At 38.8% G+C, this 25,582-nt stretch overlaps 1 protein-coding gene across 5 annotated transcripts in view; it reads left to right on the top strand.

Moving 5' to 3' along the window:
* PPP2R2C (protein phosphatase 2 regulatory subunit Bgamma) overlaps positions 1-25,582 on the top strand; it is a 198,527-nt gene that overhangs the window by 93,573 nt on the left and 79,372 nt on the right. For 2 of the 5 annotated variants that reach the window (XM_064511457.1, XM_026121980.2), the window contains exon 2: positions 5,811-5,961. The exons of 2 other annotated variants lie outside the window; for them this stretch is intronic. In XM_064511457.1, coding sequence (XP_064367527.1) covers positions 5,913-5,961 — 49 coding nt within the window. In that variant the 5' untranslated portion in view covers positions 5,811-5,912. Of the gene's footprint in view, positions 1-5,810; positions 5,962-13,418; positions 13,575-25,582 lie in introns of all 5 variants that reach the window. One more of the 5 variants, XM_026121981.2, reaches the window with a different exon arrangement.

Here is a 25,582-nt window from a genome sequence, read left to right as displayed (position 1 = left end):
CGTGGTCAGGTGGGCTTCTTGTTACGGTATTACTATAGGACTAACTAAAGTATGTGGCAACACAAACTGCCTGACTGACTAGAAGATTTCCAACCATTTCCAAAGTGTAGATTTCTTTCTTGAAAAGCACTTAGATATATATGAAGAATCTTGGACCGATTCATTACCTTTGAATAAATACATAGTTGAGCAGGAGGCCTTGTCTGTGGGTGACTACCTGCTGAGGCACAGGGCTAGTACGATGTCTTTGATAATTTGTTGTAGCTCCACCTGATGGTGAATTTAGAGAAACAGATCCGTCACTAACCTCCTGTGTATTGATTCAGGAGTAGATTATCCTGTTCCTCTTGCTCTCTCCTCTCTTTTTTTTCCTTTTTTTCCTTTTTTTCCTTTTTTTCCTTTTTTCCTTTTTTCCTTTTTTCCTTTTTTCCTTTTTTCCTTTTTTCCTTTTTTCCTTTTTTCCTTTTTTTCCTTTTTTTCCTTTTTTCCTTTTTTCCTTTTTTCCTTTTTTCCTTTTTTCCTTTTTTCCTTTTTTCCTTTTTTCCTTTTTTCCTTTTTTCCTTTTTTCCTTTTTTTCCTTTTTTTCCTTTTTTTCCTTTTTTCCTTTTTTCCTTTTTTCCTTTTTTCCTTTTTTCCTTTTTTCCTTTTTTTCCTTTTTTTCCTTTTTTTCCTTTTTTTCCTTTTTTTCCTTTTTTTCCTTTTTTTCCTTTTTTCCTTTCCCCCCCCTTTCCCCCCCCCTTTCCCCCCCCCTTTCCCCCCCCTTTCCCCCCCCCCCTTCCCCCCCCCTTTCCCCCCCCCCTTTCCCCCCCCCCTTCCCCCCCCCCCTTTTTCCTTTAAGACAGAGGAAGTAAATGGAAGAACCTACAGATCAGTTTTATTCTGGTCCTGTGATGAGGTTGGTATAAAAATGCAGTAATGCTAAAATTCTGGTATTCTGTTACTACTTTTGAATTCTCCTTGACATCAATTGTCTTCCTAGAAACTGCAAAATCCCCTGCAAAGTCCTCAGTAACCTACTTCTGATGTCCAGTATGTTCTTCACATGCAACCATTCTCCAATGGTAGTTAATGCAAAATATTGAAAAATGCTATTTCTAACACACAGAACACACAGGGCTGGTGACCAGGGAGAGGGAAGCAGTCTTGCTGTTTGTGCCCTGTGCAAGATGGTCTGAAGAGAGAAAAGCATGAGGGGAGGTGAATGCTTTCATGTGTAGACCACCTGAAAAGACCCTCTGGGATTTATCACAAGCAGTTGGGGAAATCTAGGGAAGTTCTGTCTATCTCCAGTGTAGAAGCTTGAGCGTGGGTAGGAATCTGTTGTGAACAATGCTTTCATTTGAAAAAGTATGCCCACAATATTTGTTTGGGGACTGTTGTAGTCCTTGTTTTAGCAGACGAGTGTGCTACTGTGCTCACTGTGGCCTTTCTTTGGTATTCTCTGTGGCATGTTTGTTATCTGAGCACGTGATGCAAAATCCACTGAACTCCATGAGGCTATTTCTGACTTCAAGTGGAGAGTTAAACATGTAAAGCTCTCTGAGGGTTTCAAGTGTATAAATGTAAATATTCGTATCATTTCCTACCATACTTGATCTTTGTGACACAATTTGTGCTTTTTCAGATATTGTTATCAAAGTGTACCTGTACCCCAGTGGTAGTATTCTGTTCCTTTAGCGGACGTTAAGGTCTGAATTTCCCAAAATCCAGTATTTACAGCCAGAGGGCTGAACAGATCATTTCAGAAAGATCAAGGAACCGCAGTCATTTACATTTGATTGGACTTTTCTCAGGCTCAGGCAGCTCAAAAAGAGCAGATACCCCCTCTCTCTCTGTGGCTGAAATTCTTCCAGTTTATGGGATTTCAGAGCAAATAAACAGATAGCATGTGCAACTTCTGTGCGCCTCACTGTACAGCACCCAGTATCAGGCACTGGGCTAGAGAAGGGAACTAATGGACAAGAAATTTTCATCTGTGGCTCTCCTTACTGATCTGCACATGCCTTTGGCAACATAACTTCTGGCACACAGCGGTAAGGCTTCTTTAACTTCTCTGAGCAAAAAGCAAAATAAAATGGAAAATCATGCAAATAGTATCTGGTTACACATTCTTGACTTCATCCTCCCGCTGCCCTCTGCCTTGCTCAGTCAGGGATGGCTCTGTGGACTGCGCTCAGGCAGAGGCTGTGACCATGCGGTCCTGCTGAGGCTGTTCCCTGAGCCTCCTCCAGCGGGCTGTACCCGCAGCACCAGGAATAACTTCCCCAGTAACTGACAAAGACTTCAGATTACAAAATTTAAGCAAATACATGTTTCTGTGTTTTCATGATACCATCTTCTTCAAGGAGCAGCTGTTAGCATCAGTGATGGTTTAGCCAAGATGGCTTTTCCTGTGGTGCGATGGTGGAGGGATGTACCTGTTACATGGTGTGAGCAACGGGAAGGGTTTGCATGAGCAAGAAGTAAATGCTGTCAAAAAATGAAACTTCTGAGACCAAAGGAGTAACCCACTAGAACTGTAGGTTTTAAATCTACAATTTCAAAAATATCAAACTCATCAGTGCGTCCTATCTGTTTTGTAACAGCTTCATTCATTACTCATTTTTCACTGCTGCTGTTGTGGAATTTTTGCTTTGGCTAACTTTTAATGTTTCAGGTTTTTCTCTCTCAAATAGAAGGGGTAAACTAAGGGCCAACATAGCCAAGTGTGAAGCAGTTCTGTACTAAGCATCCCACCTCAGTGTGTTTTCCCCTGCTGCTGTGATTACATTTGAGCAACTGTGGATTTCAGTCCTGCTGCATCATTCTGTTTTCAATTTTTAATTAAAAAGTTCTTATAGCCAGGGAACAGAACAATAGCGTTTTTCTTATTCTCTCCCTCCCTCCCCCCAGTATGGTTTAACTGTGAGTGAAATGCTATTAAAAGCAACAATTGTGCAGATGCCAAGTGGGGAAGGCCCAGCAAGCATGAAATAAAGAAGCTGCAGTTAATTTGTTTCAGAAGGAATAAATGTAAAATAATAAATCATTTTTAAAAGATTTTTTTCTGTTTCTCTTTTTTTTTTTCCCCATTAAAAGTAATGGTAATTTTCTAACTAGAAGATTTTGATTACAGTTCGTCTCAGTAACCTTGCACTGGAATGCTAGTTTCACAATACTAGTATCTAATCAGCCCTATGCAGTGAATGTCTTAGAACTTACTATGCTCTACACTTACAGGGGTTGATAAAGGCGTGCAGACTTCATTTAGTCCGTTACTACAATGCAAAGAGAGACACTGCATGGATTTGTCACAAGGACACACATTTTTGTATACAGATAGATAAACATGTTAAGTTTTGTAACACCTGTGTCTATGTAGGCATAGAGGTAGGTATTTATGCTGGACACAGGAAACAGATATGTAGGCATAAAGCTTGGATAAAAATACAGTGTTTAGTTTTTAGACACTGAACAATGTCCTTTGGGTCAGCAGTAACTCTATACACATTCTTTATCTGTATCACTGTGCCAGAGGACTAATGCATTTGTCATAAAACCGAGGGTTGGCGATGAGAAGATCTGAGCAGAAAAAGAAGACCTTTTCAAAATGAAACTTGCGAGAAAAGTTATTTCATTTGAAAGCCCTTCTCAAATTCACTTCTCAATTTCACCTTCTCAAATTATGGTAATTTGCTCATCTGACCCGTATGTCTTGTAAAAATAGTACTAAATCCTGTAACAGCTACAGAGCTTTTTTCATCATGGGAATCCAATACTCATTGCTTGATGGCATTTGCTTTTATAAACAAGAACTATAACAGCTAATGTTCTTGTGAATATCTTAGATGAGCATTTGAAACCCGCATATTTCAAGTGTGAATATTCAGCCAGAGCTTGATTCTATAGCCACTGTGTTCCAGTTATTTATTTGGTAAGTATGCTCATATTTTGTAAAGTGAAATGTATGGATTTTTTTTACCAAACTAAAATTTTTGCAATGGATACTTCATCAGTAAGAATCAGCATTACGTCAAGGATCCTTTCTCAGTCTTCAGTCTTTAGGAAATTACAGTGGCATACCTTCTGAAAAACATGACTGTTGATTCAGAATAGCACCTTGAATCACTGATTGGAGTTTAAGGGGAGGCCTCAGCGATGTAAGATGGCTATGCTACCATTTTCACTCCATGGGAAGTCTGCTCAGTGTTTTGCAGTGCCATGCATGCTCTGTTACATGGCATACACCTGCACTGGCTCAACCAGCGGAAAATGGACAAATACATGCAGATGCTGAGAGAGATGCTTGAAGAAGTTGAAGATGTAGAGGTCATCTGGTGTGAAGCTTCTAGGTATGCCCTTCTTTTTATCAACAAAATGACATAATACTTGAACTATTGATTTTCTATTACTAAATGTGTGAATAGATGTGTTTTTAATATTTACTGCTTTCTTGTTGATAGGAAATTGAAGAAGGGAGATGAACAAAACACTTAGGGCAGTTCATGTTAATGCATATTTTTTCCCCTTTTCTGCCTTCTCAATACGTGCTGTGGCATGGGACAATTTGGATGTAGTTCTAATGACATGGAAAAGCAAAAGAGAAAGCCACAGATTTGCACGTAAAAATTCCTTGGTATTTACTCGTTTGAACCTGGCAAGGAGACAGCCAATACATTGCTCCATAACTAGCTCTAACTTATTCATGGTACCTGGACTGTGCTTTGTAAATCACATCATTCATGTATTTGATCATCATTCTCTCATCATGTTTTATGTTCTTGGCCTGTCCCAGTTCATTTGTGGCAGAGACAGGCCTCTGTGCTCCTTTCGGATGGGTTTTGGTTTCTGTTTTCCTTTGTTTTAAAACTAATCAGATTGCAAATCTTACACGTGGGGATGAGTGGTGGAGCTCATTCTTGCTTTGCTGTCTGGATCATGAGCATCTGATGCGTGACAGTTCTTTGCTTGCTTCAAAACTACTCTAGTAACTCCATGCTTTTCTGATTGCTTTTTGTCTCTTCCACCCAAAGGCACTGATGCGTGGGTGTTTCCTGACTCATTAGTACTTTTAAAAAATTCATTGAGAGTTATTTCTCTTTTACACAAAGAGAGAAGGAGGTGGTAAAAAACAACTACAGTGGTGCAGAGTAATAGAAAGGCAAGTAGTTATTCAGGCTCAATTTAGGGAAAAGAGTTTTTGCTTCCTTATTGTCTTTCTCCTAAGGGTTTGTTCTTTTCTCTGCACTCATCTTTACACTTTTCTTTACACCCATCTGCGAATCAAGTTCATTGCTAAGCTGAGATGCTCTCTCTGCCTAACCAAAGAGTAGGCTTGAGAAAGCCAACCCACACAATCTGTGTGCTTTCAGACTGTGTTGCTGTTTGCAACCTGAATGTAATTTGGGCTCAGAGCATCCACAGTGTTCCAAAGAAGAGCTAATCCTGTGAATGGGTGATAAATTGCTCCGTTTTGCCCACCCCTAGTCCTTTCAGGCCACATGAATAAAAGCATGGGTCTGTGCTGAGGCGTTCTCCCTCAGTATAATTCTGGAATTTGGGTTGATGCAACCTCTTTATGTGGGATAGAGGGTTTGTACTGTGAATGGTTGGTTGCATCTACAAGTAAAAAGGAGCTCAGATATCAACTGAAAAAAAAGCAGTATAGATATAACCCAAGTGGTCCAAAATAAGAAGCCGAGATACTAGATGTGGAACTAATTGACATACAGTCTTGAAAATTAAGGGGCTTAAGGGAGAAAATGAAATGACCTCTACTGTGTTTAACAGAAGTGGATCAATGGCTTTGTTTTTATGTTTTTGTTTGAAAGATATCGCTTGCTGGCTGCAGAGTGGGTGGATTCAGCTTCCTTCTGGAGCCGGAGCAAATCACTTGTGGGAGATCTTGCTTTCTGCTGGGTCCTGCAGACAACATGGAAGGGGAGAGCATCTATGAGGTTGATTCTGGAGATGGGCTTGGAGGTAAGGGTGTCTATTGCTTATTTTTGTTTTCACCCCAGATGGCTGTTTGAAGGGAGCCCTTGTGACAATGGACTACAGAAGCCACAAAAAGCATATGTGATAAAGATGTCTACAGTTCATTGTATCATGTCACTTTACAAGAAGTGAATAAAGGTGTTTTTGAAAATGATTGTCTCCTAGAGGAAGTGGCATACTGAGACGGTGCATGTACTAAATGTTGTTACTTAGAGTCTGAGATTTCCCAGAGACGATGCAAACCCTGAATACTTGCAAATAAAAGTACGGGCATGTAGCCTTTTCTCTCTTTCTTTGTTTCTCTTCTTTTTCTGTCTCTCACTTGCTGAGTAACTCTGTTGCACATGCCATCTGTTTTGTTTTCCTTTTTTTAGCTGGAGTATAGAAAACTGCATGAAATGGCACTGACTCTGTCTTCTGTACTAGCGGCACATGTATAGAGGGAGTTTTTTGTTTGAACTAAAAAAAGAAAGTTCTTGTTCTGTTTCTCACTTAGCCACTGATACTGTGGGTGTCCTTGGGCAAGTCGGCTAACTTCACTGCTGTGGTTTATCATCTTCATAATGGGGTTAAGAGCTTCTCAGAGGAGGTAATACATAATTCTAGAGGGGATGCTGTTCTTTGTGTATAACAGTGGGGGAGTTTGGTAGAGGTTTCACATAGATGGCACAGCTTGTGCTACTGTTTTTTTTTCCCATCTCTTAAAATTCCTCATTTAACTCTGCTTCTTCTGGGCTTAAATGGGCAAAGACCCAGTTTGCAGAGCATCTTGAACTGCCTAGGTCAGCTCACTTGTGAACGTGGATGTCTAACTATGGGAAAAAATTAAGTTCTGCTCATATATATATATAAAAGAACATTGTAATAATATGAGAGTTGGTGAGTTGCATTTCTGTTTGATGGTTTATGTGTTTTGCTGTGAGTGGATCATTGTAACCAGGCAGATTGTTTTGTTGGTTGAGTATACTGTGCTTGTGTTGAGATGCCCCATTTTATGATTAATACTTTTTTGGGGCACCATCTGTATCAGCAGTTCCACATACTAAGTGGAACAAGTCCTTCTGTCTTAACAGTGAGTTTCCTTCTCATTAATGAGTTTTTTTCTGATATTTCTCAGTTTGGGCTTACATGCAGATATGTGTCCTTAAAAAGTTTACTTTTTTTTTTTTTTGACAAAAACCCCTGATGATTCAAGTTAATTTTAAAATTTCTGATAGTACTGTATATAAAATAATTATAATTTGTTGTAATAAATTTCATGACAAGAACTATATAAATATTTGTGCTCAGATAGTTCCCTTCTGCCAGGTGAAGGGTAATAGAGAAGTGTTCTTTTTTCAGACTTTCTGAGCATTCTTCTTGCCCTCTCCCAAACAGTTCTTGAAACACTGTGACTGGAGGCATTGGTCTGACCCATTACTGACCAGCTTGCTTTTTCATTTTACATTCTGTCTCAAGCTCTAATTTTGTCCTTACCACTGTGTCCTTCAGTCACTGAATCTCTGCTGTGGTACTCTATCTTTGTTATTTTTTCCATGCCACTCTGAGCACAGGGAATGTCTTTCAGAGCCGATATCAAAGACAATTTTGTATCCTAGCCCTTCTGGAGTGTGACCTTTGTTGTTGTGATAAGTTGTTGTCCTTGATTTACATTTTCTGATTTGTGTAGGAAAGCAAGTGTGTGTGCGTGCCTGTGTGTGTGATTTGGGAACCTAAAGTAAGGCCTTCCTTCCTCTGTCTCCCCGCACCAAACCCACATTTAGACTGCCAGCAAGTGTTGGAGTTTTCATCGGTGTGGGTGACTTGCAGCACTCCTTAATGTCAGTAGCAGGTCAGAAGGAATGTTACTTGTGAAGATCCAGTAGCTTAATTTGACACTGTATAATTAAGAACTTAACTCATATTTCTTTAGCTGAAAAATTAGCCATAATATTAAAAGCAGTTTAGATGGTTTTACTGCCTGTATTGTACTTAGTCCTTTTGACTTGATATGTCACTTCATAGCAGGGTTTTGAACTCCGACTTAAATGCATGCACTGAGAATACCAAATCTGTTTTTTCCCTGGCCTATGAGGCCAACCACAGTGAAAGTCCTTGAGGTCCTTATTATGCAGTGAAATAGTGTCTCTGTACAAGCCATCCACACACGGTGGAGAAGAGATTGGACCATAATTCTTGTAATTCTTCACTGTGCAATGCAGTGTCCCTCCAGGACAGATGGGGACGTGTTCTTTAAAGCAGACTTCGTAGTTACATTCTTCAGCTGCATGGGAGAGCATTATGCTTTCCTGAAGCGCAAGGACTCTTACTGTTATCTTAGAGCAATATGGCTCTTCAGGTATATTTCTTGTAGACCTGATGCAGTCCTTAGACTTCATTGCTAATATTTTGGCTATTTTGATGTGTCACTGACTTGGCCAATGTAGTATTAAATATATTTTGAGATGTTTCTTTAGAAGCTTTTATCCTTTTTTATCATGGAGTGACATGATTATTGGTTAAAACTGAAAATCAAGCTCTGTTATTTTTCAGTTGTTTTAATAACTTGTTTTTGCAATATCTAATCCTGTTTGTTTTTGCAAAGAGTCTGCATTGTTTTTATATATATATATATATATATATATATATTTATATATGCAGAGTCAATGCCGTAGCACAGATATTTTCTTGTTCCCTTAACTATTTTAATAAGAATCTCAGGATTTGCTGCGGCCCTTTACAATCAAAAGGTACTAAGAGGGAAAGATTGGGGAGGAGCTGAGCAACTTTTTTTTACCTTTGTTGCGCTGTTGATCTTGCACCAGATCTGCTTTTGGCCTCACATTTTCACTTGTAACTCTTGTTTAAATAAAAAATCCTTACTGCATGTTAGTAAGGTTGCAAGTCAGTTGCTATGGTATTCAGCTTTTTTTAAACAGTCGGCTTGCTTTTTTAATGATTCAGCCCAGAGTAAGAAATCAGTAATCAAAAGAACAACTATTGTTGGCTTGAAAATCTACAGAGGTTGGGAGAACAACAGAATTTGCATTTTAAGAAAATATTTATGGCAGTCAGATTATATGATATATGCTGTAGTCTTTAACTAAATGCAGTAATAGTGGTCATAGCAATAGTGAGTTTTCAAGATGATGATTAAAAACTGAAGCAGTGAACTAAATTCTCTATGTTGCTTTACCATCCCAAAGGCTTCACTAATGTCAGGCTAAAAAATTATCATGTATCTTTATCCTGTGACCAATTTTAGTTGTACTGCAGCACGTAATCCTCATTTGTTTTACATTATTTTACTCAATGGTAATATATTTTTGACAGAATATTATTTGCTAATGGTAAAATACTAGACTGTGCCACTTGCCATCTCAGTTTTACCGTTCGGCTAATCAGAAAGTTCTGCATCAGCTAACAGTCTTCCAGAAATGCCTTTAAAATCATAATGGTGCTGATTTGTAGCTGCAATGATAAAAGAAAGGCAAGGTGTTTAGAGAGGTGACATCTTCTGTTAGGCCAACTATCCAAAAAAAAAAAAATCAAAAAAAAAAAAAACACCAAGAAGAGAAGAGGCTTTTGAGGACAAAGCCTTCTGCAGGTTTTAAGGAGGTCTTATGTGTTTGAGGGTGTGTTTGCTCTCCTCCCCACCCTGGCTGCAACTGTGTCAGCAGGTCCAGTGAAAGATACTGCCTCTTCCATACCAGCTTTCTGAATTCATGGCTATACCACAAATAAACCATCATTTCAATTTAGAAATCACTGCTTGTAGAAGACAGTGCTAGTTAATGAAGGATAGGATTTCAAAAACCTGGGTGGTGCACCCAGTATCAATGAGTATGTGAAAAAGTACATCTGAATTTGGAAATAACTGGACAAAGGAAAAATTTACTCTAGCAATGCTTTTTGTCTGTGCTCTCTGTTCAGCACGCTGGCACAATCCTCTCCCAACTGATCGTGGGATCTCCTCCAGAGGCCTTTGCTTATTGCTCGCAGAAGTGTCGCGAGAGCCTGCCTTTCCGTTCACGCTGCCGTTCTGGGTGGTAGTCCTTCTCTTTCGGCATGGGGGTAATGAGGACCTGCGGTGGACTAAGCTGCTGCTAGTGAAAAATGATGCTTCTGCTCTCACTGAATACTAACAAAACTACCTTGTAGTTATGAAGGCTTTGACTGAGAATAGTAACTGGATAATGAAATTGAATCTTGGACAGGCTTGAATTGATGCTGGTGAAGAGCATAAGCCTGGTAAAGCTTTTATTCCTCTATAATAGCTCCACTATAGTGTTTGGATTCCTCAGTGCCATGTGACATCCAAGTAAACCTCAACATGCTGCGTACATGCCACCAGCAGTGAAGCAGTCAGCTGTGAGGTGCAGGAGATGCAGCTTTCTAAATATGTGGTACGTGACTTTGCAACAGATCAAGAGGAATAGGAGCATCAGATTATTTCAACAGAATGAAAAATCCACCTTCCAAGATACTATGAAGAAAAAATGAAATAGGGCAACAAAGAGTTGCTACAGCAGACTGAAAGGAAGAGTAAAAGTCTTCCTTGTTTGCAGTAAATTGTAAGCTTTAATTTATTGTACTGGGATTCCTGCATCCTAGTGAATGCAACACGGAGTGCTCCCCATTGACTGTTTAGCTAAACAGGCTAAATTCTTTTTAGGTCACTTGTAATTTTTATTTATGTCAAATCCATGCTTTAAACATATACTTATGGGACAAACTCCCACTTCTTTCAGTAAAATGAAGACCCTAGAAGAATCTGGATGGATCAAGAGATTTTTGCAGAGTTTTTATGGTTTTGGATGGCCAGATTTAATGCATGTAGTGTTTCACATTTGTTAGTAGTCACTGGATATATTAGCACATAATAATCCTGCTTCCAAGAGGTACAGTTTTTAAGTGTATCCACATTTGCAGTCAGTGCATTTTAATGGTACAGCTCACTGATCTTTTATCTCCTGCTGTTTTCAGATGAGCTGTTTATTAGTGTCCTTTTACTTATTTTAAAGAATTATATACAAAGTTAAAAGACCTGTCCCAGTGACCATCAGTACCATATAGCACATAGTTTTGCAGTATAGTAAATGTGGGATATTTTACATTGGTTCTTATCTTCATCTAGAAATAAATTTGTAAACATGGGAGGGAGAGCAAAGAATGAGAGTTGTTCTTATCAGACAGAGCATTTTGGTGGGTTGTATTCAAAATGTATACAGAGCACTGATGAAAAGTGGTGCTAATTTGTTACTGTTGCGGATATTAAAAATATAGTGGAAAGCATCCTGATAATGATTATGAAATTGAAATCATCATAAGCACGCTGCCAGTATTCTTCAAGGGATGATTAATGTCTTTAGTCCAGGATTTCACATGGTGACTAGAATGTAGTGTGCTGGAGTTTATTAAAGGATGAAGATTTCAAGTATAAAAGTGGAAAACCTTAACAAATGTGTTCTGGTGAAATTTCAGAAGTGTAACTTAGAAAGATGTTGCATAGGTGCTTGCTGCAAATAAGTGCTTAGATGAGCTCTTCCTGTGGTAAGTTAGATGATCTAGTGATAAACAAATCTATTTGTTATTCAAGCACTGCAGTCATTGATCATATCATTTAAAAAATGATGAGCATCTAAAATTCCTAAGCCATAAAGTTGACGAGAATATTCAATGACTTGAAAGTATTTTCTGCAGTGACCACTGCATTTTAATCCTTTTGCAAGAAATTCTATGCAAGATGTTGATTTTAGTAGTTATTGATTTCACATGTTAAGTACTTCAGATATATTCCTATGTGCTTTCATTTAGAAATTTGATTAATAATTGCCCTGTCTACTTGCCACCTATCTTGTAAGACAAGTCATGAGGGATGGGATTTCATTTAGCAGAGTCTGTCTTTTTAAGGAAAGTGCAGTATAAGAGATGGGAAGTGTACTTCACTTTGGTTATATAAAGAATACTTGGTGCACTGATCTGTCATTCTAGGAGACAGCGTTCTATATGTCTTTTTTTTTTTTTTTTTTTTTTTTTTTTTTTTTTTTTAACCTTTCACATATTGTATACTGATAACTTTTAGTTACTCTTACTGAATCTGTTCTATTAGTGATGTATACCAATCCCCTGCTGGAGTAAATTATCATAGCTCTACTGCTTTTGGAAATTATAGAGTTATGATAGTCTACATACCCAGAGGACTTGCCCCATTTCCACAGAAAAATACTGTGAGTTTGATTCAGACTCACTGTTTATTCAAAGTACTGCTTTTAATGGTACAACAAGTCGAAAGAAAACTCTTTCTCATGAGTAAGCTGCGTGCAGGCACACACCTGAGTGACTAAGTTAAATAGATTGGTGCTGTCTGGACTAGGCTCACATAATGATCAATGCCTTCATAAAAAGGACTGCTTTGATACAGCACTTCATCTTGCTGAATTTCAGAGCTCTGCAAATTTAAATATAAGCATGTGTAAATAAGCACTGAAATCATCCTGGCATGGATAATACTCTTTTTTCTTATGCGGTACTTGCATTTATTTGCTTTCCAGTATATCTCCCTCTACACAAAGGAAAGGCATTTGAAGAAAAGTAAAAGATGCGAATTAAAATGGAGAATGTATTTCCACAAGGATCTGTAAGGTTATTCTCTGTGATGCTATATGGACTCAATAGTATTTTGGGGGTGAGGGGCTGATATTTTGGGCTACTCTGCCTTGAATACCAATATTAATATAAAATGGGTTCCTTAACTTCACCTGCTTATGTTCTGAAGACAGAAATGCAGTTTGTTTCTCTGAAGTAGAGCATTTTACTTCTTTGCTTGTGTGATTTTATTTCTTATCTTTTTTTTGTTAACAGATCCTACATTCCATTAAAAATGAAAGAGCACCTGTTCTGTAGATCCTGTAGGCTGGTGTTCTGGGGTCCGTTTTCAATTTATTAACTGAAGTAGTTAATGCTTCTTAAACCCTGCCTCAACAGTCATTTCTGTTGAACTGTTCTTGATGAAGAGTAAACTGATTAATCTGAGTTGACTCCCCTCCCTAGCTCTATGAAGGGTTTCACACTAAGGAATTTTCAAGGTACTTAATTATTTTGGTGACTTAGATCAGGACTGAACTATCAGCACCTCCTAGTAATTCTAGAAATACTCTCTACTCCGGTAGGGTTAGGAGGATGAGAGAGGAAACTCTCTTGAGTCTCAGCTAATTACTCACTGGTGGAAGTGGGTATAGAAGCTGGAGAGATCTGGGCTACAACTTGTGATTTACATTCTTGTCTTCTAAGCCTGGGAAAAGTCCATTAAGGAAGTATTTTTCTGTTATTGAAAGCAATTAGGGGAACAGGGTGTCTGCATTGCTTACACGGTCAACAGTTTTGTTCCTGATTGAAAAATTATCCTTAGATGAGGAAAATTTTCACTATTTTTTTTTGTCTTGAATTTCTTTGTTTTTTAGGGAAAGCTATAAGGAAGCTTGTGCACAAGGCGACTCTGGTGACATCTAGAATCCTCAGATTTCCTTGACTGAATCCATCTGGTTTTAGCCCTAAATATAGTAGACAAGCTGCACTGCTTGCACTGATAAATTATATCTTCCAAATGATAGACCAAGGTACAGTCATGTATACTAACCTTTTTTGATCTCGTTTGACTCTTGATTCTGTTGCTTTTTGAGTAGTTGTGACAGCATGGTTTGTCCCCATTGTTGTGGACTATCTTTTCACTATCTGTCTCTTAGCAAAAAAATTAACTGAAAGAGACTTCTGGCCTGGCTCTGGCATTTAATGTTGCCAGCTCCTTACAAGTTTGCAGCTAAGTGGGGAACTTACCTGCTCCTGAGATTTAAAAACTTGCCTTCAGTGGCAAGTACACAGGACTGTTGGCAACACAACTTTATTTGGTTTTATCACCTGTGGAAAAGAAACATAATCTGAAACGAACATCGACCTCCTTTTTGACATATATTTTGCAATTTGCTTTGCATAGTCAGCAATCATAAAATGGAAACACTCTGTTCTAACAAAACATAGGTTTTGACTATAAAATAACAGCTGTGTTAGCAAAATAAAAAATAGATCAATAATGTACTATTCTAACTGATATTTAATAATTAGGTTTTTCTGTATCTGCTTCAATATCTCATCTAACTGTGGGAGTAAGCAAGCAATCTTGGTGCCAACTGACCTGCTTTCTGAGGCTGGAATTTCTCTTTGCTTTTGTTTTAGATGGAAATATCTTCTCTCTCTTACCTGTGTCTCCTTTGAATGATAGGGGAGATAACTTTATTAACACAGATCATTAACAGTTTCAGTTTGTTTTTTGGACTTGTGGCATTGGTCCGCATGTTAAAAGACCTTCTCTGGTATCCAGTAGAATATATTCCTGTGCCTGGATAGTCCATGAGATCTAAAATGTAACATTGGTGAAACATTTTTTTATTGTCTTACCTAAGTGTGACATTGGCTGAGTATAAATCTAATTGCACAGTTTATTCAAATTTTGATTTGTAAATGGATTGGATATTGAATAGGAATTGTATAAGACTTCAGAGCTCTCATTCCTTTCTCCCAAAGATGGGGGGGGAATGATTCCTGGTTGTGTCTTCTGAGTTTCTTCATGCTGCATGTTGGGCTGTGGCTCTTCCCTGCCTCCACCTTCAAATGTTGAGCTTCATCCTTGTCTTGCTGCTGTGCCAGATGCAAGATCTTCCGCTGGCTTCTCCCTAGTGCACAAAGTACTAGGAAGGGCTGGGAGAGCAGCTGAGGTCTGGAGTGGACAGCTGTGGGCTCAGATCTGCTCGCACTTTTGGCCCTCTCTGAATGTCCAGGTCCTGCTAAGGGAGATCCTGTAGTACCTACTGTCTAAACAATCAGCTAGTCCTGTTGAGCATGACCACAGTTAAGAAGCCTCTAGGTCACGCATAAGGAATTTGAGTTGCACATGGCTTTCAAGCTGCTACCTAAAACCTGGTTTCTGTTGTCTGGCAAAAGTATATTAGCTTTTAAGAATGAATGCCTTTGGGGTTCAGCCTTGCGGAGTTGGCCTGCAGATGGTTGCCCTTTTGAATGCAACTCTTTAAAAAATGTATATACTTGCTGAGAGGTTAATGAAAGGTTCCCATAATTCTCCTGTTTAATTAGTGCAATACAGCAAATAATTGAGGAATATGTCGGTCTTTTCAGTTGATAGCAACAGGTCACACCTTTGGCACATGGATAATTGGTAGTTTTCTGTGTGCATTATTAGTGGAACAGGAAGATGAGTACATCTTTGCTTGCTGAATTATGATACCACCTATCATGGCATACAGCTGGCTTGTAGTGGTCTGTGTCAAATACTTACCTTCCTTCTCCATCCCCAGAGTTTGTGATAAGTCCTTTTATCTATTGTTTGCAAAGACTTCAGCAGTTGGCAGGTCAAAGCACTTGGATGAAGTAATTTCATTTTCTTTGTTCTAGGAAATTTTTCGCAGCTTATACTTCTGTGCTGTTCCCTTGCTATAAGATTTATTAGTGAAATTCTGGGAATTTCCTTAGGGAAATAGATAATTCTTACATTTGATGAAAACAGAAAAGCTTTTATTCGGTATTATTAGTTGTTTGGTTTTAGTATTTACTTCTATTTTGGGTTTTATTTCACCTATTTGTGTAATGAAACTATTAATTAGTTTACATTGGGACAGCAATTAATAACAATTAATTTAAATAACAGCTTAAAAAAAGTCTACTGCTGCTGAGTTGATGGGCAGAAGTCATGATTAAAGAGTCAATAGAATCACTAGTGATCACATAATGCTCTTCAAGCTGTTAAGTACGATGTAAGCAAAAATTGAAAAGTGATGATCACTTTTAATAGCTGGTATTGTACCTTGTATTTAGGAATCTAAACACCTAAGCTGATTTCTGACTTCAAAAGTTGTGTAGAGTCTCTGTGTGCTGATGGGTAACATATATTGTGTAGGTCTAGCTCAGAGTAAAATCTGAAATATAAGCATTTGATATTATTTGATTTAGTAATTATTATTAAACAGCCATATAACTAACTACACTTCACAAACTCGCATGCTTTTTCTCATTGTAATTTAGATAACTTGCTTTTAATAATTGGAGTAGTTAATATATTGTTACTTCATTGCTGGGCAATGGGGACATATTTCTGTAATGATTAATACAGTGATTCAGAATGTAAAGCATTTGGACAATATGTATGTAATACAGTAAATATAATGAAATGAACAGACAGCAAAAGCAAAAACAGAATAAAAAACTCCTGAAAGCCCTCCCCAACCTAAAAATGAACAAACCTCAGACCAGCTCCTCCCCATTTCCCCAAAAAAACCCAACACACAGAAAATCCATAGTAGTACATCTTTGTACAGCCTCGAAAAGGTCTGATTCTGGAAATGGCTGTTCACTGTCACCTGATTAGTACTTCCTAATGCTATCAGAATATTTTACTGAAAGAGAAAAAAAACAACCCAAACCCTAAAAGCCCTTAGGGGATATTGAAGGTGATCTGCATTCTTTGTGAAATTTAATTAGGGATTGAGAATATGTTTATCCAGGTTTTACCCATTATATTTTATGACTGATAAAATTGAAAACAAGCATCCCATCTATAAAGTAACTGCTTTTGATAGCAGATTGCTTAATAAAAAGGCAATTATGTGTAAGTCATTAGGATGTGTATGTATTTATTCTTCCCTGTTGTTTCCCAGCATTTTCACTGAACCTTCAACTTAAATTACTACATAAGCTCACAATATCTAGTTATTCTTTTATGTTTAACGTGTGTTTTAAATAATTTTCATGCTGCTTCTGCTGTGGTAAAAGTAAATTAGGATGCTGTCATGCTACTGAGTAAAAAGCATGGGCCCTAGGGGCACTGGATTACAAATTAGAGGAGTTAATTCACATTGTTTCATACAACAATTAATTACAATTTGAGCATAAAACTTATTAACAAAAACTTGCCTTTTAATTATAAAGTTCTAGGTTAAAGAGTGGGTCCTTGTTTGCTCAGTGTACAGCTTTGGTTTTCCTTTTTTACCAAGGGCCCTTATTTTTGTGCTACGGTACAGTGCAGTCCCATGACAATGGTAGCTCCTGTCGAGGACCAGCTGGATCTCCTTGCAGCATCCCCTACCGGTTTATTTATGATGCAGCTTTGGCACTAGTATTCGCTGAAACCACACTGTTCCCAGGACATTCTCATTGCAGTCAAGCTGTTACAACACCTGGTATCAGCATGTGGAAGAACAGAAAAAGAAAGCAAAGATTTGAGGGTCTGGAGAAATTAGGAGGCTATCATTGTGCTGAGCACTGTGGCTGTTGGCTGCTTGGCTTCTGCCACAATTGCAGCACAAGGGAAACTCAGTGTGACTGTTGATGTCTCTTGGGTACTGCAAATCCTTATTTTACTTTCTTATCTGTTGTTTAATTCTTAATCATTTGTAATAAAATATTCAGCTGTCTAGTCCACTGAGCAATACTTTAACTGATCTGTTTTCCCTACAACAAAAAACTGAACCAACCCCAAACCTTTTCCTCATATGCAGATGTCCCAGTTGCATTGCCCACTGAACATTTTTAGCAGATTTTTCGATTTGTGTCCTGTTGATAGGATAGTATATTGGATTTTAGTCCAGCTTGTAGAAAACCTTTTGATAAACAAATGTGTTATCTAGGAAGATGAGTTTCACTTTTAATAGCTTGTCAAACTGCTATGTTGTGAACTGTTTTTATCAAATCTTTAATAGGCACGGTCCTCTTAAAGAAGCAGATATAAGTCAGAGAAATAAATGACTACTGTGGAGACTTAGTTTGATTAAAATGTTTTGGTAAAAAATCCTTAATTATTTTAAAGAAAGCCACAGTGGGGTCTTTTCTCCTGTGCTGATAGAAACTGGGAAGTTTCTATATTGCATTCAAATGTGTGATGTGAAATGAATTAGTTATTAGCTATATCTCCTTGGGGCATATGCACTATAAATAGCTTTTTCCAAATCTATTGCTTTATTCTGCTATGCCCTGTATTGTTAAATTGAAGACTAGCGTAGAAATGTCTCCAATCAGTTGGACTCTGAAGCCGTGCATACAATATAGATGTGGCTGTTGCAAACCAAAGTCTATTTTTGTAGCACACAAGCAAATGGAGGACAGCTTAGTTCACTGACCCCTAACTTTTCAGAGCCCTAGGAAAAAAACAAAACTCCTATTGTTTTTATCACCTGTGATTATTGCGGGAATAGCAAAAAAAAAAAAAAAAAAAAAAAAAAAAAAAAAAAAGGGGGGGGGGGAATCTAAGTTTGTTTATTTAATAAGATCCACAGTACTGCCAAAGAGGGGGGAAAGTGTTTTTAGTTAAGGCTGTGAAACCAGGTATCAGCCATATTGGCTTTTTGTTCTGTCATAATATCAAAATAAGTGTCAGTTAGGGCCATAGGTTATTTTACAGCTTTGGACTTCTAAAAGTCTTCTGACTATAAGCCAGAAGAAACCACAACGTTTTCAGTGGTACATGAACTATGGCATATCGTTCATGTAGGGTGAAGAGGAGAGGACACTCTTCTCACCTTTAACCGTCAACTCTGCCTTTACACTAATTAACCACATGTCCGGCATAGTTTCTTTCTTTGCAGTCACTTGAGTATGAGGGTGTTAAAAATGCTGTGAGCTTAATTTGCTACCTGTTGAGTTCAAAATTTTTACAAATCCAGGATTATTCTGTATATATTACTCTTCCACTATTCCAGACAAGACATGAACTCCAGACTCTTGAGGAAGTGATCCCCACAAGAACCTAGAGGTTGGTATTCATAAAAGCATTCCTCAATTCTGAAAATAATAGTTGGAACATGAATTCTTATCACCAGTTTTTGACCATTTGCTTGTTTCTCAGGCCTTTCAGGACTACTTATACTTCTGATTTATAGTAAACTGACTACAGTGGGGAAGGATACTTTGGCAGGACAGGAAGGATACTTTGGCAAGGATCCTTTGGAAGAATACTTTGGCAAACACTGCCATCCAGCCTGCTTGCTTCTCTCTAGATGGAGAGAAGCTATTTGAGCACCGCCTGAATAGCCAAGCGCTGCCTCACATGGCAGCCTGGCCACTGTTAATGTCCTTGAAGAGCTATGGACTCTTGAACAGACTCTGTTTGTAAGGTGGTAGTAGCAGCCTTGCCCTCTGGGTTGGGTAATGACAATCTGCTCTTCTTCACACAATGCAAAGTACAAAAAGGTGAGTTTGTGGGTCAGTTGTGCAGGGAAGATGGGAGAGCACAAGGAGACTGCCCTGCAGGGTCAGATCCTGCCCTGTTCCCTTGCTGTATGGTGGAAGCTTGGGGCTTCCAAGACTGCACCATTCTGAACAATGTATCAGTTTTCTTTCCTCTTCAGTGTAGACAGCAACTGGCTCAGATTAAGCTTTGAACACAGTTTAAAGGGTTGATAGTTGCCTAACTGAGAGTGCTCAAATACCACGTGGCCTGGGGAGGGTGCTTCTGTTCTGAAACACAAGGTTCTCTGGGTGCTTGAGTATGCAAGTCACAAGTGCTTTGGCCTGAAGAAGACGACACCCACCTCTGGCTTAATTTTGGAGACAGAAGTGTACCCAAGTTCCTTCTGAATGCATGGAGGGTCTTGAGCTATTAGGTGTGTTCTGACCTGTAGCGAATTCCCTCAGACAGTGCCGAACTCTGTCTGGAGCTGTCTGGTTCGGATATGGTTTTTTCAGTAATGCTGTGGAAGAGGAGGAGGAAACAGTGGCAGCAGGGGCCCCTTTCGGCACACTAGCCAATGTTGAGAGCACTTGGGAACTGAGATAATTTGGACTTGGACTTAGCTGGTGCAGGGGTCGAAAGCAGTAGCCCCAGTTTCACTTTCTACAAGGTGAGAAGAAAAGCTGCATTGGGGCCTTTGGTGTCCTTGCTATTAAGCTGGACCACCCTGAGTAGTGATGGACCATCTGCCAGTATGGCAGTAGCATGATGACTCTTAAGTATATTTCATATCAAACACTGCCAGTATGGCAGTAGCATGATGACTCTTAAGTATATTCCATATCAAACACTACCAAAACTTAAACACCAACTAGACTGTCACTCACTCTGTTTTGTGTCCCTGGTCACCCTGGAGCGTGGCACTTTGTGGCATGATGGTACTTCTTGCTGTATCAGTATCCTGAGATTCAAATTACTACTGTGCAGCTGGGACCCAAGAATTGAGAGTCAAGGAGAGAATAAAAAAGGTGAAGGCAGACCCTCGAGTAATTAGCAGCAGCGTGGCTTCATTACTGTATGTTCTTCAGAGTGAGCAACACTCGTTCATTTGCATCATTTGGTTTGTTCAGTTGCATCAATAAAATTGCACAAGACAAAATGCTCCATTGCTTTACAATGGCTGCGAATCTTTAACTGGAGTGAAAAATAGTAAATACAGGTTTGTAACATATTAAATATTTTCATGTAGTATGGGGTTTTTAACTTGCTTGAGTGATCTTACATTGTGCCTTGGAGGGATATAATATAAATACAATTATTATTATCCTTTATGGCAAAATGACATTGACGTGGGTCCAGATTCTCATGTGAAGTGAATAGCATAGCTCTGTTGAAGTAAAAAGACAGATTTGGTACCTTCTGTTTAAGTTGTCAAGGTTGGCTGAATTCTCAGTTAATTCAAAATCTTGTTTTATAGCCTCTATTACACAGGTTCCTGCCCCCTCCTTGAAATCTCTCTCCTGGAGTGGTATAGAATGTAACCATAAATGTTGTGGCTTTTTGTAGGGCTTTTTGTATTTTATTTTGTTTTACGTGGTTTTGTTTTGTTCTTTTTAAAGTAAGAATCAGTGCTGTTTTATAGACTAGTAGAAAGGTATTTATACTCCTTTTGCTTGTAATGTAAATCTTGAGGACTGGACCGAAAAACAGACAATTCAATTTTAAAATGCAGACAGAGTCCTCATTTTCCGTGGCTGGCAAACTTTCCCTTTTATCCCTCAGCCAACTTTTATCCAGTCCAGTGGTTCTCCTCCTCTGTGTCATGCTTGCTAACTTTCACAGATTAATTTTTTATGAGAGATACTATTAAAATGACTTTGGAGATTCACATAAATTATCACTGCAGCTTTCCTTTCCTCTTTGTTATTGTGAAGCATGTACCAGTATTTCTCCAATTCAGCATGTGTTCTCTAAACCAATACTGAGTGCTTTTCTAATTTGTGCATTAAGTAACTCCAACTTGATTTTTTAATGAAATAAAATGTTAAGTATATGTTATGCAAATTTGAATTGTAGGGGGAAGGGAAGCAGAGATGTGTTGATTCTGCTTTGTCATTTATGCAGCTATTACATCTTTGTGGAGTAAATTCAGCTGCGGCCTGCCTGCCAAGAGCAGCCCTGGTAACTCCTCTGGCATGGAAGTGCCTTTCTGAGATACAATTCTTTCTCTTTGTTTTACCTCATAGTACAGGGCAGCAATTTCTGCCCCTTTTTCCTTTCATTCTCACTGGAAGGAGGAAAATGGACAGGACCTGCTTTTTCATTTCTAGATATCTGGGCTTAAGCTCTAGATGGTCTGACTGGGAATTTATATAGCAGTCTAAAGCACCATACTGGAAAAAAAATTTGAAATGAGTGGTTATAATCGGTCCATGTTTCACTCTTTGCGGTCAACAGGAAAACCCCACTGATCTGCAGTGCCCCAATATCCAGTCATGAATGACTAGAGCCAGGATGGCTCTAGTCAATGGGATCCAGGCAGTAGAGAGTCATTCTTCATGCAGATTTACTGCCATGAACCTAGTGTAGCGCTTCTTCAGGGGAGTTACTCTGGAGTGATTTCAGACTGCAGAGCCAAAGCGGTGGTTGTGGCAGGCTGGTCTGAGCGTGGCACAGGACAGGGAATTCCTGCAGGGCCCGTGCCGTCAAGCCGGTGACGGCTCCGCGACTTCAGGAGGGCGTGCAGCTGCAGCTCCTGCCCGGCTGAAAGGCTTCGGGCAGTCACAGCTCAGGATAGGCAGGGCTCAAAGGGGAAGGTGGATTAAACTTTATGACAGGATTGGGAGCGTCTAGCCTGCGGGCAAGATATGGTTTGCAATCTCATTTCAGCCCACCTTGCCCCCTGCATTCTTCTTTCCTGGTGGTAATGGATGACATGAAGGCTCAGATTAATGTGAGGCCCACAGGGGTGTGTGTAAAAACGCTGTTCAGTCCTGCCGTGGTGTCTAAGATGATTTCTACCTTTGAGTCAAGGATAAGTGTCTTTTACATTTTTAGAGTTGGTAAATCATATATAATTACACACACAGGCATGCAGACACAGATACACACGCACGCGCACACACGCACACACAATATATCTCTACTCCCTTTGCATCGTACAAAGCTATGCCTAAAATCCTAAGTCATATTTCTGTCTGTGTTAGCTATCTAGTTTTTTCTGCACCCTGTCACCTTTTAATATCTGAAAGTCTTCTATACGGTGGAGTCTCTCAGATTATTTTAAGGTTTGATTCCCTTCTAATAAAGTCTTTGAAAAATTTTTTTTTGTGGATGATTTGATTCTGCTTTGTTGCAATTCGCTTTTAAGAGGCTAGATCTTATGTTTGGGAGAGCTCATTTAGGCCCAAATTTGACATGTGTTTTTATCATCCAAGAACCTCATAATTTGCTTGCATTTCACTTTTGAGCTTCCAAACTGAACGTAAACTGAGCCTCTCTTATTTTCCTAGTGTAGCTCCAAAGCACTGTAGTTCATTTAAGGATTTTCCAACATTTATGATTGGTAGGTAGTGCATGTATAGGTATGAAGGTTAATTAAATCAAGTGGTGAAGTTTGTAGAACAGGGAATGCTTCATTAAGCCCTGTGTGAATTAACATGTACAATCTGTTCACAATACCCCAAGTGCCATTCACTGAGACAGTGTAATTACAGCTTACACACAGTTTCATTAGTTTATGTTTCTTCTACTGTGGTTGACATGTATGTTGTCTTCACTGAAACCTTGAAATAGAGGAGGGACTGCTCGCTGGTGGGCATCTGAGCGTACTGACATTCAGCAAATCATTTTTCCTTTGGGTTCTCAAATGTCTTATCCCAGCTGTAATTAAGCTTGTAATTCGTAAGCTGACACTCTTCCCCCCCCCCCCCCCCCCCCCCCAATTCCAGATCTAGCTGAAGACTGCTGAAATGGCTCTTCTTTTGCACTTTAGTACTTTAAACAGATGTGAGCTGGACACAATAAGTATCTTTCCCCACAGCTAGTAGTTCATGTTCTGTTTGGGTTATTTTTTATTTAAACTCCATGATTTATTTTTCAGGGCAGTATAATCTGACAATCTAAAGTTGCATTCTTTAAGACCTATATGCCAAGAAGATAAATAACCAACTCTCTCTAATGAGCATGGTGTTTAAGCAACTATAAAATCTAGGCAGCTAGGAGGTACCAGGGCTTCAGTAAAAATTTCATCTTATTGATTCCCAGGAGTTTCCTTTGATAACGATCTCTGTTGCTGAGAACTGTCAATGTACTGCAATAGGCTAAAGCAGTGTCACCAGTCCAGGCAAACTTGCATCTCTTTCAGTATTGTTGGCTGCAGAAGGGTTGTTAAAGCTGCAGTTATGATCACTGCGATCAGATACCAGATGCATAGATACAAATCCTGGAAAGACTTATGAACATATTTAATGTTACCCTTGTGGTAAGTCCCATGGGCCTATTCAGGTGAGAGAAATTAAAGATGAGAAAGCACTTGGAAGCTCAGGTCTGGAGACAGAAAAGCAATATTAATGAGGGTAATAAAGAGAATAGCAAGGAAGAATGAATGATAAGCTTTATTGCAAAGTCTTCTCTGTATATTATTTCTTTATATCAAAAAACCCTGTAGAAATGTTGTTCCTGAGCAAAGTGCCCAGACTGCTGCAAGAACAGAACACAGCATGTATACAGCAGAGGTAGCAGTAAAAGTGACTTCTCATTGTCCTCTCATTGTCCTATTAATGTCTTTACATATCTTTAGAAGGTAATGTTTCAAACTGCTATATTAAGAGAATACATTTATATCCATGCCATGTAAAATCCCAGGTCTGCCAAACAAATAACAGGTGCCAGAGTGCTGGTGGTCTTCTGCCATGTTGACATCAGTCCTCTAGCTGTGGTCTGAAAATATTGAGCAGCTTGGGGCCTGTTCCAGAACTGTGTTTGATGTGCCCTTTTTTATCTATTATTTTTTGGTATCTGATAAGGTAGCATTAAAATACTTCACAGAAACTGCGTACCTAAATTTTCTTATGCCAAGAATTATTAAGTTCTGTTTTGAGACTACATCCTAAGTAAACATATGTGTTCTTTAGCTTTTTGAAAGTTTGTGCGTATCTTCTGATTTCTAATGAGTTCTAGCATCATTAATAAATTTCATATAAGGCCAATCCACAGAAACAAATCAGCGGTAGAACATGTATGCATTAAATTATACATGGATTAAAGTTATATCTTATCAGTATCTAAACTATTGCACAGATCTAGGCTGATGTAACTTCAGAAATCACTGTCTGAGAGAAATTGTCATCTGACAATGTTTCAGGAGCAGTGTGTTTTGGTGCAGAACTTCCAACATTTGCACATAATGAAGAATAATAGGGAAGCAGACCAGAGGGTAAGGGAACAAAACACACTGAGTTTGCACTATGTAAGTCCCCAGGACAGCTCTCAGTGCTACTACGGAACAGCCTGGCAGGCACACTGTGAGGAGGAAAAATTACAGCATGACCGCTCTCATTGTGGGATCTGGTGTTCTGTGGATTTGTGGATTGGTGCTTGGGAGAGTGCTAGCTATAGGATGACACATAGGAGCTTTTTAAATATAATTGTTTTATTTTTGGCCTTTGAAGTAAAGGACTACTTTGTACTGACCCAAATAGAAGATAGCCTCAGCTTAATCTACATCACTACTAAAATCAGTAAGTTGTGCCTTGTCAAAATAAAAGGTGTTGTGTTATTTATTCACTTCAGTTCCACAAAAGTGCATGATGCCTTATAGATGATTAAAATGAACTTGTCACGAGGATCTTAGACCTTAGACAAAACACAGCAAGAGGTGACAAACAAAATGCTGATAAGTACAGGAAGCATGAAGGTTATAGTGGCAAAAGCTCATGGAAATGCTTTCATATACACATAAAAGCTTTCACTTATGCCTCACATATGTTTCCTCACTGCATGTTGCCTATGTGTCTTGCTGGTTGTTTGATTTTTGGTTTTGTTAATGTATTCTACTCAAAGACTTTGGTCCTGATATTGCTTCCCTTGAAGTCCTTGGAAGAAACTCCTAGCGATTTAAACAGTATTAGATCAATCTCAGTAAGAGAAGACTGTTGGGATGTGGTGGTGAAGAAGCTGGCACTTTAAACTTCTTTTAAAAGTGAGCATTTTGTTAGAAATGAATAATGAATCTCCCTGTAATTCTTGCTGCCCATGTAATAGATGTAATATATAGAAAACTAATGGATGTTTTATAATAGCTTCACGCATGTTTCATTATAGCTTCACAAATAGAGTCAAAAAGTTTGCTGTTCTTCCACTGTTAGCATCCTCTTTACCTATAAGCGCATATAA

This window comes from Dromaius novaehollandiae, chromosome 4 (genome assembly GCF_036370855.1).
Source record: "Dromaius novaehollandiae isolate bDroNov1 chromosome 4, bDroNov1.hap1, whole genome shotgun sequence".
NCBI lineage: Eukaryota > Metazoa > Chordata > Aves > Casuariiformes > Dromaiidae > Dromaius > Dromaius novaehollandiae.
This window is presented reverse-complemented; position numbering and strand designations above follow the sequence as displayed.